General features: G+C 38.7%; 1 protein-coding gene across 5 annotated transcripts in view; it reads left to right on the forward strand.

Moving 5' to 3' along the window:
* LTBP1 (latent transforming growth factor beta binding protein 1) overlaps positions 1–13,852 on the forward strand; it is a 427,411-nt gene that overhangs the window by 390,793 nt on the left and 22,766 nt on the right. For all 5 annotated transcript variants that reach the window (XM_082852057.1, XM_082852058.1, XM_082852059.1 and 2 more), the window contains 5 exons: positions 57–233; positions 936–1,025; positions 2,918–3,046; positions 3,721–3,861; positions 4,856–5,026. In XM_082852057.1, coding sequence (XP_082708183.1) covers positions 57–233; positions 936–1,025; positions 2,918–3,046; positions 3,721–3,861; positions 4,856–5,026 — 708 coding nt within the window. The remainder of the gene's footprint in view (positions 1–56; positions 234–935; positions 1,026–2,917; positions 3,047–3,720; positions 3,862–4,855; positions 5,027–13,852) is intronic.

Genomic DNA, 13,852 nt, shown 5'->3' on the forward strand with positions numbered 1-13,852 from the left:
AGGTGGATCTGATGTATCCTGTCAACACTCCTTTTTACTTTCTCTGCTCTTTTTAGACTTAGAAGTAGATCAACCCAAAGAAGAAAAGAAAGAGTGCTACTATAATCTAAACGACGCCAGTCTTTGTGACAACGTGCTGGCCCCCAATGTCACCAAACAAGAATGCTGCTGTACCTCTGGTGCTGGGTGGGGAGATAACTGTGAGATTTTCCCCTGCCCGGTCTTGGGGACTGGTAAGAATTAGCTAAGTGCTGTGTTCATACTGGTATTTGTTGTGTGGTGTTCATGGGCCTTGGAATGTTCTCATTTGGCTTATTGAAGCCTTGAAATGGTAACATCTACTGGTACCTGCCATAGTCTAATTGAAGTGAGAATACCTTAGAGTGGGTTTCATTCAGGGCTGGACCCATACCCTTATCCCACTTCAGTATGAATTCTTAAACTTCTGTTTCTCACAGAATATGCTGTTATAGTGATATTCCATATAATATTTTGGCAGAAAGATAATTCAGTTTTATTCCATTTGTAAGGTAAAACTCATCATCTTTGGTAACAGTGACACAGCATTATTCCTAACTGGAGCTTGCATATCTAAGCTAGGATTTTGGATTCTTATTGAAATTTGAAAATACTAGAGACCACAGTAATGGAGTGGTCATAACACACCATCGTACCCTTAGCTAAAACATGTGTAAATAATATATGGGTGAACTAGCAAGGTTTTTTGTAAATTATACTTATGAAGTCATTAGGTTTATTTGCACCTAGTCTGTAATTTTTGAGATTGTACTGAATTTATTTGTCTGAATTTAGATGGCAAGATTTGCCTTAAAGTCTCTGAGTCTGAGAAGGCAAAACTGAATTTAAAACATACTCATGGAAGATATTGGGTTTTTTTTTCAACTTTTTTTCCCCCTTATCTCTCCTGAAATCAGCTGAATTCACGGAAATGTGTCCTAGAGGGAAAGGTTTTGTCCCCACTGGAGAATCCTCTTACGACGACGTTGATGGCGAGAACTATAAAGGTCAGAATCGAGCAGAAACTAATTTGCAATGTGTGTGCATATTTGACATTCAGGTAAACGCGTGGCTTGGGTTAGGCAGAAGAAGAATTCTTTTCAGCCATGGAAACTAATTACAAAGCCTTGAATCCTACCATTGGAAGAAGGTTTCAATGGACTCTACGGAGAACCGTGGCTTGGGCGTTAGAACACTTAAGGCTGTATGACAGTGGGACTTCACTTAAGATTCTGAGTTTCCCCTTCTGAGATAGGAATAATGTTTCAAAGGTTATCATGAGGATTAAATGAGATAACATATGTGAAAGTACTTAACACAAAATTCTGTACTTAATTCATTCTTTCATTGTAGAATTATATTAGAAATCATATGTTAGGACCAATACAAAGTTGACCATCATCATGTTGGCCTTTAATGGTCATCAACAAAGCAAAGATTCTTGCCTTTTTAGAAAGCATCCTACTTTGCTAGGACCATTTACTAATGGCCACAGATTAATAATAAGGAATGGAAAGGAAGAAAGCAAAGGTAGATGTGTGTTTTGTATATTTAATGCTATTAGCCTGTAATTCTAAAATAAATGTGCAGCTTTTTAATTTTGGTGAAATTTAAGCTACAGATATGAGTACTTCCTCATTAACCACTAACTTTTAACATTTCAGTGATAGAGATATTATGACCTTTTATATACAAAGTGATTTTTTTTCTTTACAGTTTAATATTGAAAACTGTTAAGTGGCTGGAAAACAGACTAAAAACATTTTTATTGTCTATCCATTTTTTCAAACCAGTGTTTTACTAACATGGTATAATTCAGCAGCTGGATAAGAAATTCCATATGTGTTTTTTTAAGTACATCTATGATTTAATTCAGTGAAATAACAGGACTTAGTTGGCAAAATGTGTTTAACGGGTTTCAAATTCGCAAATATCATATACTATGTTCTTTCAGAGATGTAGTTAAATTTCACTTTGTGCTGTGAAGTGGAGCCCTGATTTCACCATAAAGTCATCCTCTTTTTTAAAATAAAAATAAATTCCTCTTCACCCTATCTTAGCAGTGCTGTAAATGGTTGAAAGAATGTTAGATTCGGATTCAAACAGTCATATATTGTCGACTTGGTTTTGCCATTTTCCAGCTGTGTAACTTTGAGCGATTTATCTAGGAAGTCTCCAGTTTTTTAAATGAGGACTAGATGACATTAGCTTTAAAATGTTAGAAATGATGCTAATAATACTTGCACAAAAGCAATAGATCACACTTTTTGAGAGTATACCGAGTCCTCTGCATGGATTTTCTCATTGAATCCTTTCAATCCTATCAGGTCAATGTTCCTCTTATCTCCAGTTTACCATTGAGTAAACTGAGGTTTGTGGACAATAAGCTCTGTAAATTCTGTGGAGGAATGGGTCTGCCAGCATTCTTAGCAGCTGTGCTTTCATTAGCTCATTATCAAGAAAGAAGACTTCCATCAAGTTGCATCAAACTCTTCGTGGGAGTTTTCTTCATCTCAACTAGTTAATGGGCCAAAATATACATTTTTAGAAAGGCACATGTCTTAAAGGCTGTTTTCTTCAGAGAGTATTATTGGTGCCATTATGGAACCCGTAGACTATTTCATCAGATACGAGGTAGCATCTCCGAAGCTCTATTTACAAATATACCTTCTCTGATAATGTTTTGGGCATTGCTCCTTAAACAGAGAAGCCTGATTATATTTCTACCTCTGTGAATTAGTCCTAACTTTAAGAATTTGATATTGCTGTGTTTCTAAGACTCTTTGTAATGTAAATATTACAATATCTAACTTGCCCAATATTGGTTAGACTCTTCTATTTAACTGAAAATCCCCAAATAACTCCTCTTTCTAAATATTTCTCCATTTTTCCCCCATAGATGCAGATGAATGCCTACTTTTTGGACAGGAAATCTGCAAAAATGGCTTCTGTTTGAACACTCAGCCTGGTTATGAATGCTACTGTAAGCAGGGGACATACTATGATCCCATCAAATTGCAGTGCTTTGGTAAGTTTTAAGAGGATATAGTGTGATGTGCTGTGCAAATACATGGAAAAAATAAGTAATGCTACATATAAAAACAATTTCTTTGAATCTAAATCATGTGTTGGAAAGATCTGTAAATGTTTTATGGATCTTTTTCTTGAGCAATATTTAAGAAAATAAAAACTCTTCATACTACTATTTGAATAGATTTCAAAGAGTTAATATTCAGTGTAGAATTATAATTCAGGTCACTGGTATAACTGAAGTGTTCTTTTGGTCTGGGGAGCCTCCTGTTTCATCACTCATACCATGCACTGAAAGTCATTTTTAAATACTGACCCAGACTTTAATGCCTAAGCAGAAAACCGTATACACTAGGCAGAAAGACATAGCAAAAGGAAATAATTTAAAAACTGTCATAAAGAGACATTTTATCTTAAATTTCTAAGCGTATCCTGTTCTTAAATGTTTTCTTTCCTTATTTAATGTCAGCAGCTGTAGGGCAATGTTATTTTTCCAATCAATACAACTTAACATTTTTATAGTCGGAGCTGTTCTCTTTTGGATGATGACGTATAGCTGATTAAAATGTGGCAGCCCCTGGAATCTGGACTAAATTTAGCAGTGTATTAAGTTTGGCTAAGTGTATGAGGTGCAGCTGATTGCTGATTTTCTTTCACTTTTTTTCTCTTAAGATATAGATGAGTGTCAAGACCCCAACAGTTGTATTGATGGCCAGTGCGTTAATACAGAAGGCTCTTATAACTGCTTCTGTACCCACCCAATGGTCCTGGATGCTTCGGAAAAAAGATGTATCCGACCAACTGAATCACATGGTATGTTTGGATATGAGATGCAAGTCTGTGTCCAAATAAATGTCATAAGGTTTTCCTTTTGACTGAAATGTGAGCTGTTGGAAAATTAAAAAATTGATTCCTTGGGTATTTTGAAATAATTAAAATGAGATGCTAAGAGAAAGAATAAGATGCATATCATCAATATGTAGGAGATTTAACACCTTGCACATACTGATTTAATGGACAACAGAATACGGAGTGGCTGAGCAGATGGCAGAGCTGTTCAGTGTCTGAGGGTTGATCACATTGAACCATTGAAGGCAACTGAGGAAGATGTAAGTTGAGGGAAAAATAATTAGGTTTGCTTGACTGGACTGGAGGACACAGGTGAGGCTGGACAGAGCAGAGGGCAGAATTCATCAGATTGGTGGAGGACTCTGAAGTCCATCGGTAGGAATCCCTGTTCCTCCCCGAGAAGGTAATGTGCCACTGACTGATCAGTGGCTTAATTGATCAGTGTATCAGCACGTTCAGGAGGCGGCTTTGGTCGAAATCAATTGGAAAGTAGAAAGGTTCGCGTTAAGGACCCTAGGATGAAGTATTACTAGTTCAGGGCTTCGGCAAATGAAATGGATGAAAAAGGACGAATCCCAAAAATTTTATGTAGAAAGAAATAGTAGGATTTGACAGACAAGTAAATGTGAAACATCAAAGATCAGAAGAATAAGAAGTCCATCAGGATTATGAAGTACAGGCAAGACAGTGGAGGGTTTTATGTAATGATGGAAGCAACAGAGGGAAGGATTTAATTGGAACATGATGGGCAGGTTGAATTTCAGCTGATGGGAGTGACACCCAGTTGGAGATGACAGAGGTTTGATCCATGGAAAGACCCAGACTGGCCTCAGACTTTTGCTTGGAAGTCACTCTTAGAAATAGGGATGGAAACTTTGAGACTCGCTGGCTTCTACCACAGTGTTTATGAAATAGGAATAACAGTGCAATTGTCATGGAACCATGTCTTCCCTTTCAGAACAAATTGAAGAAACCGATGTCTACCAAGATCTGTGCTGGGAACATCTGAGTGATGAGTATGTGTGTAGCCGGCCTCTTGTTGGCAAGCAGACAACATATACTGAGTGCTGCTGTTTGTATGGAGAGGCCTGGGGCATGCAGTGCGCCCTCTGCCCCATGAAAGATTCAGGTGAGCCCTTACCTAGTTCCTTCTATTGCAGGCCTTTGGAAGTATCCTTTGGAGCCTGACAATCCTCTTTTACTTATATATCTTCACCTGCACTCCTGATAGCTTGCTTTCATCAGAGGGGTGTGTGTGTGCGCGCACGTGCGTGTTTAGGGAGTGGAAGAGCAGGACTGCATAACATCCGGCTCCTGGTTTACCTCCAATCCAGACCTTGTCATTAATTTTTTTTTTTTTTTTTTTTGCGGTACACGGGCCTCTCACCGCTGTGGTCTCTCCCGTTGCGGAGCACAGGCTCCGGACGCACAGGCTCAGTGGCCATGGCTCACGGGCCCAGCCGCTCCACGGCATGTGGGATCTTCCCGGACTGGGGCACGAACCCATGTCCCCTGCATCGGCAGGCGGACTCTCAACCACTGCGCCACCAGGGAAGCCCTTGTCATTAATTTTTGAAACCCTCATTCCATTTCCCCAAAGAATGCTAAATAACCCAAAGAAATATAATGCATCTTAGCAGTTGGTGGCATAGGTCTTTAGAATTTATATTTCCTGATACTTCTTTTTTTTTTTTTTTCTTCCCCTACAGTCCTTCTCATTTCTAACAGTTTCTACTTAGAGCAAAAAGTATTAATATAGACAGTATAGGTCAAAGCCCAAGTTTTTATGTCAACCTCTTTGTGGGAGAGAGATCACAGAAGGGTTAGAACCATAAAGGAAGAGAGTAGAAAGTAAGTAAAATGTACTTGAACAAATCTCCTTGACTTTCAAGTTTTAGACCTGGGGTTAAAACCTTTGGTCAAATGGAAAAAAAATGGGACTGGCTAAGCTCTCAGTTTCCTCCCCTCTCCTCGTGTGGGAGGAGGGCTGGAAGGTGCTGACTCTTGGCTCCCAGGCTGGGCTACTTGGTGACTGTTGGGTTGTGCGCTGATTGCTTATTTCTCTTCTTGACGCTGCAGCTACTTACTGCCTGTTAAAGAAAAGCACTTGAAAGTGTTCAGTATAGCATTTTGTCTTTGGCTATAGAATCGATTTGTTAAAGCTGGAAAAATACTGTGTGGATATAAAGTGAAAGAGTTTATAATGAACAAATTCTCAGAATGGCCAAGAGGGGAAGAATTGCTTGAAAAGAGGAACTGCATTAATTTTTAGTTAATTAGAATGTAATCTTCAAGATATTTAATAATAAATTAGCTTTTTAGCTTGGAAGTAACTGAAACCAGTGTAGCACAAAAAAAGAAAGTAATTTGAAATGCCAGAAAAGGAAAAGGAACAGCAAAGGATGAAGAACAACCTCTTAAAGATATAGATGGTAATGGTAGTAGCCCAGAAATGGAAAGAGGTTGGGTTCTGGGGCCAGAAAAATCTGGATCTGGAATTCAGAACTGCCCACAGCAGCTGCGTGACTTGGGGAAAAAGAACCTCACCCAATGCAGCTCATTAATGGAGGCATCTGTCTTGTTGGGTTGTTGTGAGAACTGGGAGGTTGTAGATAGGGCAGGAACACAAGGAGTGGGGTATATTATTAGTGTCACTATAGCCTCTGTCCTAAGAGGCAATTGCCACAAGGAGAAGAAGGTGAAATCTTAAGGAAGTGACTATAATATATATGACTTGAGTCATCTTCTCACGATGCTTGAATACCTCAAACCTTTCTACTTAGGCAGTGTTTTTATTGTTTAATTTTTTTTGCATGTTTTATATGTATGTTTTACTTTTTTTTTACATCGTCATTGGAGTATAATTGCTTTACAATGGTGTGTTAGTTTCTGCTTTATAACAAAGTGAATCAGTTATACATACACATATGTTCCCATATCTCTTCCCTCTTGCGTCTCCCTCCCTCCCACCCTCCCTATCCCACCCCTCCAGGCGGTCACAAAGCACTGAGCTGATCTCCCTGTGCTATATTGTTTAATTTTTTTAAAAAATATATCATTCTTCTAAAGAATTAATCAAAGAGGTTATGTCCCCCTCCATCTACCCCATCACAGCTGAACTCTGCTCCTTGAAGGTGTTCACTCTTTTTTTTTAATTGAAGTACAGTGTTGATGTACCAGTGGTACATGTAATGTACCATTACAGGTGTACAATGTAATTATTCACAATTTTTAAACATTATACTCCATTTATAGTTATTGTGAAATATTGGCTATATTCCCCATGTTGTACAATATATCCTTATAACTTATTTTATACCTAATAGCTTGTACCTCTGAAGATGTTCACTCTTAACAGTTGGTTTTAATTATCCAAGTCTTTTTTCTATACGTTAATTATTGTTATATTTTTAATCCATATTAGTTATTATAAATTTATATTTAAGAGAATACTTAAAGCTGAAATCCGTATCATCGATCTGAGGCACACGTTTTTTGATTTACGCGTTAGCATCTCTGAAATTGGGGGTATCTTACAATTGATGGCATCTATTAATGGCCACAAGCAATTTTTTCACATTTTAGTGTCTGTTATATCAGGATGTATTTTGAAATCTAGGATATCTTAGAACTGGTGAAAGATGGTAACTTTTAAATAGCTGCACAGACTCTGTTTTATGGATGTACAGGCATACCTTGGAGATATTATGGGTTCAGTTCCAGACCACCACAATAAAGTGAATATTGCAATAAAGCAAGTCACCCAAATTTTTTGGTTTCCCAGGGCATATAAAAGTTAAATTTACACTGCACAGTGTTTATGTCTGTTAAGTGTGCAATAGCATTATGTCTAAAAAAATATACATGACAGTTAAAAATACTGTATTGCTAAAAAATGCTAACCATCACCTGAGGTTTCAGCCAGTCATCTTTTTGTTGGTGGAGGGTCTTGCCTCGCTGTTGGTAGCTGCTGACTGGTCAGGGAGGTGATTGCTGGGGATGGGGGTGACTGTGGTAATTTCTTAAAACAGCCAACAGTGAAGTTTGCACCTCAATTGATCCTGCCTTGACAAACGATTTCTCTGTGGTATGCAATGCTGTTTAATAGCATTTTCCCTAGAGTAGAGCTTCCTTCAGAATTCAAGTCAGTCCTCTCAACCCCTGCTGCTGCTTTCTCAATTAGTTTTATGTAATATTCTAAATCCTTTGTTTCAACAGTTAAGTTTACTGTCTCATATAGGTGGGGTTTGTGGCACCTTACAACAATTACAATAGTAACATCAAAGATCACTAATACCATAACAAATATGGTAATAGTGGTAAAGTCTGAAATATTATGAGAATTTCCAAAATGTGACACAGACAGGCAGTGAGCGAATGTGGTTGGAAATATGGTGCAATAGACTTGCGTGATGCAAGGCGGCCACAAGCCTTCAATTTGTTTAAAAAACACACACACACACACACACACACACACAGTAAAGCGAAGCACAGTAGAACAAGGTACGCCCGTACCATGGTTTATTTAATCACCTCCAGCGCTGGACATTTGGGCTGTCTGTCTCCCCCAACCCCTGCCCTTCCCCAGTCTTGATTTTCCTATTATAAACAATGCTGCAGTGAACCTTCACATATGTATCTTACATATAGCTGTGGAAGTGTCTTGATAAGAAAATTCCTACAAATGAAAATACTATACTATGTTACTCTCCAAAAAATACAGGACAGATTTACACTCACATTGACAGTGTTTGAAATGCCTTTTCCTCATACCCTTTTACCACTAGATATTCTCAGCCTTTAAAATTGTTATCATATGGGTAAGAAGGGTATCTTATATGCGTCTCCCTATTTCTAGGGAAGTGGAGCATCTTTTCCTTGTTTATAGATGATTTGTATTCCTTTGTCAGTGAATTATATCCTTTGCTCATTTCTTTGGTTGGACTTTGTGTCTTTTTCTTGCTGATTTGTAGGAGCGTTGTGCATATTCTGTCCACAACCCCAACATTTGGGTTTTGGAAACTTCTTTATGAAAGGTTCTGCATGTATTTTCATTTTATTCTGTCCCTGTCCTGATGCCGTGATATTAAGTATTTACTGAATGAAAATCTGATGAGCTAGTTGCCTTTGCAAATCAAATCTAATTGACTAAGTTTTTAAAAGAATATTCAAGTTATTTTGGTGTTAGAAATGAATTTTAGAATATTGCATCAATTATCTTTAACTGAGGCTTTACAAAACAAAATTTTAAATGTAAATTCAAACAAATCCATGTGAACAAATATACACTGTATAATATTTTTAGGAAAGTATGGGGTACGAGGAAATAGTGGTACCACGTGCCAAATTAAAAAAAAAAAAAGTTTAGTATCTTTGCTGTGCTCTTTCTAGCTTATATATGCACAGTACTGGTGATAAATTTTCCAAAAAGAATCACTAGTCTACAGTCAGCCAAATCCTCAAAAATCAGTGAGTTTTAGTCTTTTATTTTTTTAGAAAAAGGTAGTCTTTTGTCAACTGAATTATTATTTTAACTTCCAATATATATAAATTCATTAACATCAAAGCTGCTGGAGCTACTGGTAGGGAGAACAACTAGTTAGGCTCTCGAGGTATCTGTGAAGGACCCCAGGGTTCCAGGAGACACATATTGAAAAACACTGTTCTGTTTCTGTTGGAGTGTAGGAAGTAGTTAGACATCCCAGAAGGAGTATTTCTTTTATACTCCTGAAATTATGGGCCTTGAGCTAGACTTAGGGATACGCTACCCTGAATCCAGGGAGAAGCTCACGCCAAAGTTAAGCAATTTTTCCAGAGGCCCTGTGATTAGCTGGCATTTCCTTGATTGGTACCTGATGTTCTGGTCATATCTACACCAAACCGTCTCCCGTTGAGCATGTTTCTGCCCGAGTATAGCAAGCAACAAGACCCAGAGCAGAGGGGTTAGCACATGGACTCTGAAGCCAGGTTGCCTGGGTGGGAATCCTGGTTTGGCAACTTTCTATCTACACAGCCTTGTTCCTTTGTCTCTCTGTGCCTTAGTTTCCTCACACGAAACTAATATCACCTGCCTCACAGGGTTGTTGGAAGAATCAGTTAATACATGAACGCTTAGCATAGTGCTTGACACGTAGTAAGCGTTAGAAGGTTGTAGCACCTAATGCTACTACTGCCGGGTGAGTCAGATCAAATGCATTTTCAAATGTAAATGAAATCTAAGGTTCTTATGAAAAACACACTTACCTAATAGCATCTGAACATGAATTAAGAAATTAAGGATAGACAAATGCAGAAATAATTGTCCTCATATAAAACTTTCTCTTCTAGACCACTGCTTTATAAACATTAATGGGCATGTTAATTACCTGGTGATGTTATTAAAAAAAAAAAAAAGATTCTGGTTTCTAGGTGGAGGTGGGTGGGCAGGATTCTGCATTCTTAAGTCCCAATGCAATGCTGCTGCTGGTCTTCAGACCACACTAGCAAGGTTCTAGAGACACGTAGCAGCATTCAGCCGGATTTTGTTAAAACCGACTTTAATGCCGTTATTAATTTTTAGAGGAAGCAGAGAATGTGTGAACTTTAAAACTGATTTGCTCATTCTGCCATTGAGCCTTTTAAATGTTGCTCTCCAGGAATACACGATAGTTGAGAAAGGACCATATTGTCTATTTGTTAATAAAAGCACTGGATGAATTCCAGCCTGTCAGTCACTGAACCTTCCAGTTTCCCTAGGAATGCAGCACTGCTTTGGGGAACAATTAGTTACTGATGGAAACAGTGCTGGAGGAATTTAAGTAATAAATCGCAGTGCTTGTCATCAGCTTTGAGCATTAAAGTGCAGTGTAAAGTAAAGCTTTGGCTCCCAAACAGGCTTTCACACTTCTGGTCCAATAGGTTATGGGCACTAATTCTCACTAAGGCAGCAACTGCATCTGAGAATACTGGTAGTTGGAGGAGGTAGGAGTGGCTCCTGAAATAGTGTTCTCTGAAGTTAGATGGCAACTTGCAGATTGGTACCAGGTGCAGACTGGTACCACATGCAGGGTGAGTGAGTGGAGGCTGATGGATTGTGTCAGGGTAACTTTACATGAGAAGAATTGCCTAGTTGTACCATTCAGTACATTTCTGGAGCTGCTTGGGGCTCCCATTTTAATCCTCAGCTAAAGTCTGGGAGGCCAGACACCAGGCATTAGGAGGTTTCAGATGGTTGAGGGCGGCCCGGCAGTGAGTTTGCTGAAGTGGTCGTGTCCTGACATCCTCCCCCTCCTCAGCCTCTGGAGTTTCTCTTTTTTTTTTTTTTTTTTTTTTGGGGTGTGTGTGTGTGTGTGTGTGTGTGTGTGTGTGTGTGTGTGTGTGGTACGTGGGCCTCTCACTGCTGTGGCCTCTCCCGTTGCAGAGCACAGGCTCCGGACGCGCAGGCTCAGTGGCCATGGCTCACGGGCCCAGCCGCCCTGTGGCATGTGGGATCTTCCCCGAGCGGGGCACGAACCCGTGTCCCCTGCATCGGCAGGCGGACTCTCAACCACTGCGCCACCAGGGAAGCCCTGGAGTTTCTCTTATTCCTGCCCCAGCATCCTCTTCTTCTCCTGCCCCTCTCAATACCCTCTAATCCTGCCTGTTCTTAAAAAAATTTTTTTTTCCCTTGGTTTGGGGGGAGTGGCTGAACTGCTTTGGGAGGACCATCAAATTTGGGTTCTTTATCACGATATCATGGCCAGCCTCTGAGAGAAAAAGCTATTCGAAAAACCAAGTCAGGAAAGACAAACCACTGTGTCCATATTTTGAATGAGAAAGGGTGGTCATTGTTTGATCTTTCTGGAAATTTTCAGTGCCGTGCTAGAAGGAAGTCATGAACCCTCAAATCTGGAGTTTATTGAATACGAGTTTTATGTAGCTTGGTTTTTCTGGGTCTCCACCTGAGTAAAAAAATGATGGTAGCTGACATGTGTATAACACAATACCAGGCACCGTTCAAGAGGCTTACCATCAATTAAGATATTTAATTCTCCAAGCCATCCTATGAGGTAAGCATATAATTACCTCCTTTTGGGGGGAGAGGAACTGAGACACACAAGATTACCATCCGTGGTCAGATACCAGGAAGTGGCAGATTCAAATCTAGGCATCCGTGCTATCAACCACTTTAGTGTTACCCCAGTCCCTATCTCCCCAAGGTCTCAAAGCACATCTTAGATAAATAGTATCACTTAGAATATAAAAGTAACAAAGTGAAAAGTTAAAGATGAGATTTTTTTTCAATTTCCTCATGCGTTGTGTGCTTAGAGAGAAACTCTACAGCCTTAGAGCCAGTCAGTAAGCTTAGCCAACTTAGACTCTGTATCAGAGTCCAGCACGCGGTGGCCATAATAGATAACAATACATACATGATGAATTAATGGATTAAAGCAAGTCAGTAATCCTCAGTGAATTAAACTGTTGGTGATGCCTAGCACATAGATAAAATGAACTTTTAATGTTTTTATTTATTGCTACTCTTAAAAGTATAAACTCAAAATTTTCTGGAAAAATGTACCTATGGGTTACAAGATATGTAGGGTGCTATTGTCTCATGGAAATAAAAACCTATTGACCTGCAAATGAAAGAAAAGTAAACACATTTGAACACTGGAATCTAAAGTACCCAGGGATCCCAGTGTCTGTGGTTATCTTGTTAAAATAATTAGACTTCTGTTAAGTACATTATTAAAATAATTAGACTTATTGTGAACAAACTGAACATAAAGAATTGATAAAGTCTTGATCTAAAACGTAGAAGAAATTTTGAGGGGAGACTTAGTGTGTTGAGAGATTGCCACCTCTTGGTTGATAGAGTGTACTGCACCACAGGTGTTTTAACCTCTGAAGTACTAGGTGCAGGTCAGGCATAGAAAGGTCACAGTGGGGTTAAAAAAAAAAATCTCCAAGGAAACGGAAGTGCCACAAAAGAAATTGGCAAATGCTTAAAATTTTTTCTGAAACGCTGCTGTCAATCAAAATGTGGAGGCATCGGTCCTCTCAGTTTTGCTCAGAGAGCAATTCAAAAATATAGATACATAGATAGATTTGATAAGAAAACTCTGGTTGTGGGAATAGAGATTATCCTTGTACTTGAGTGCCAGGAAGAAAAATATAATCATTACAGCGTAAGAAAAATTTGAAATCAATTCTGTCAGTAAAGAATCCTATAGATCATAATATAGATTTATGTCTAATTCTTATTTTTTAAAAAGTCAAATAACAACATATTTAGTAAACTATTATATGCAAGGTACAGTTAGTAAGAACCGTGTCTGAAATGCAGTCTAAATTACTTATAGTTTGCCTGTCTTCAGTTTCAGTTAAATTATCTACGTATTCCTTCATTTCATTTTTTACTTGAACCACCTACAAGGCAACATCTAGGCAATAAATTTTGGAGCAGACGTACAGTCTGTATTTACAGGAAATGTAAAATTCTGTAGAACTGACATGATATAAAATTATGTTGTACCGCTAAATTAGAAGTTCATTCCTCAACGTTGCTCGTTCAAATGTACAGATAACATCCTTATGTAATAAATTCATCATCTCCTGTGACACACTATTTTTTAATACTTCCTAGTAACTTATCTACCCCGTCTTTTCATATGGTTTTGCAAGAGTGAAAGAATCTGGAATCTGTCTTTGAACGGTTAAGCTAGTGATTTCTTTCCTGTCTGTGCATGGCTCTTACCTGTTCCCAAAGATCTGAGTGTAAGAAATTTCATAATACCCTTGGAGGTGTGAAGGAAGACAGGGATTTGACTCATGGACTAAACTTGAAAAAATATTGTAACTGGGCAGTGGTTGCAAAAGGCCTTTCAGCAGTCACAGTTTAAAGGCTTTTCCAAGAACTATGTTTCCAAAGAATGTTAATAATAACTCTGGAACATCCTACATGTGAGGCACAGTGAGTGGTCACCGCCTTTGGTGT

Source organism: Leucopleurus acutus (assembly GCF_964270905.1).
Source record: "Leucopleurus acutus genome assembly, chromosome: 12".
NCBI classification, from domain to species: Eukaryota; Metazoa; Chordata; class Mammalia; order Artiodactyla; family Delphinidae; genus Leucopleurus; species Leucopleurus acutus.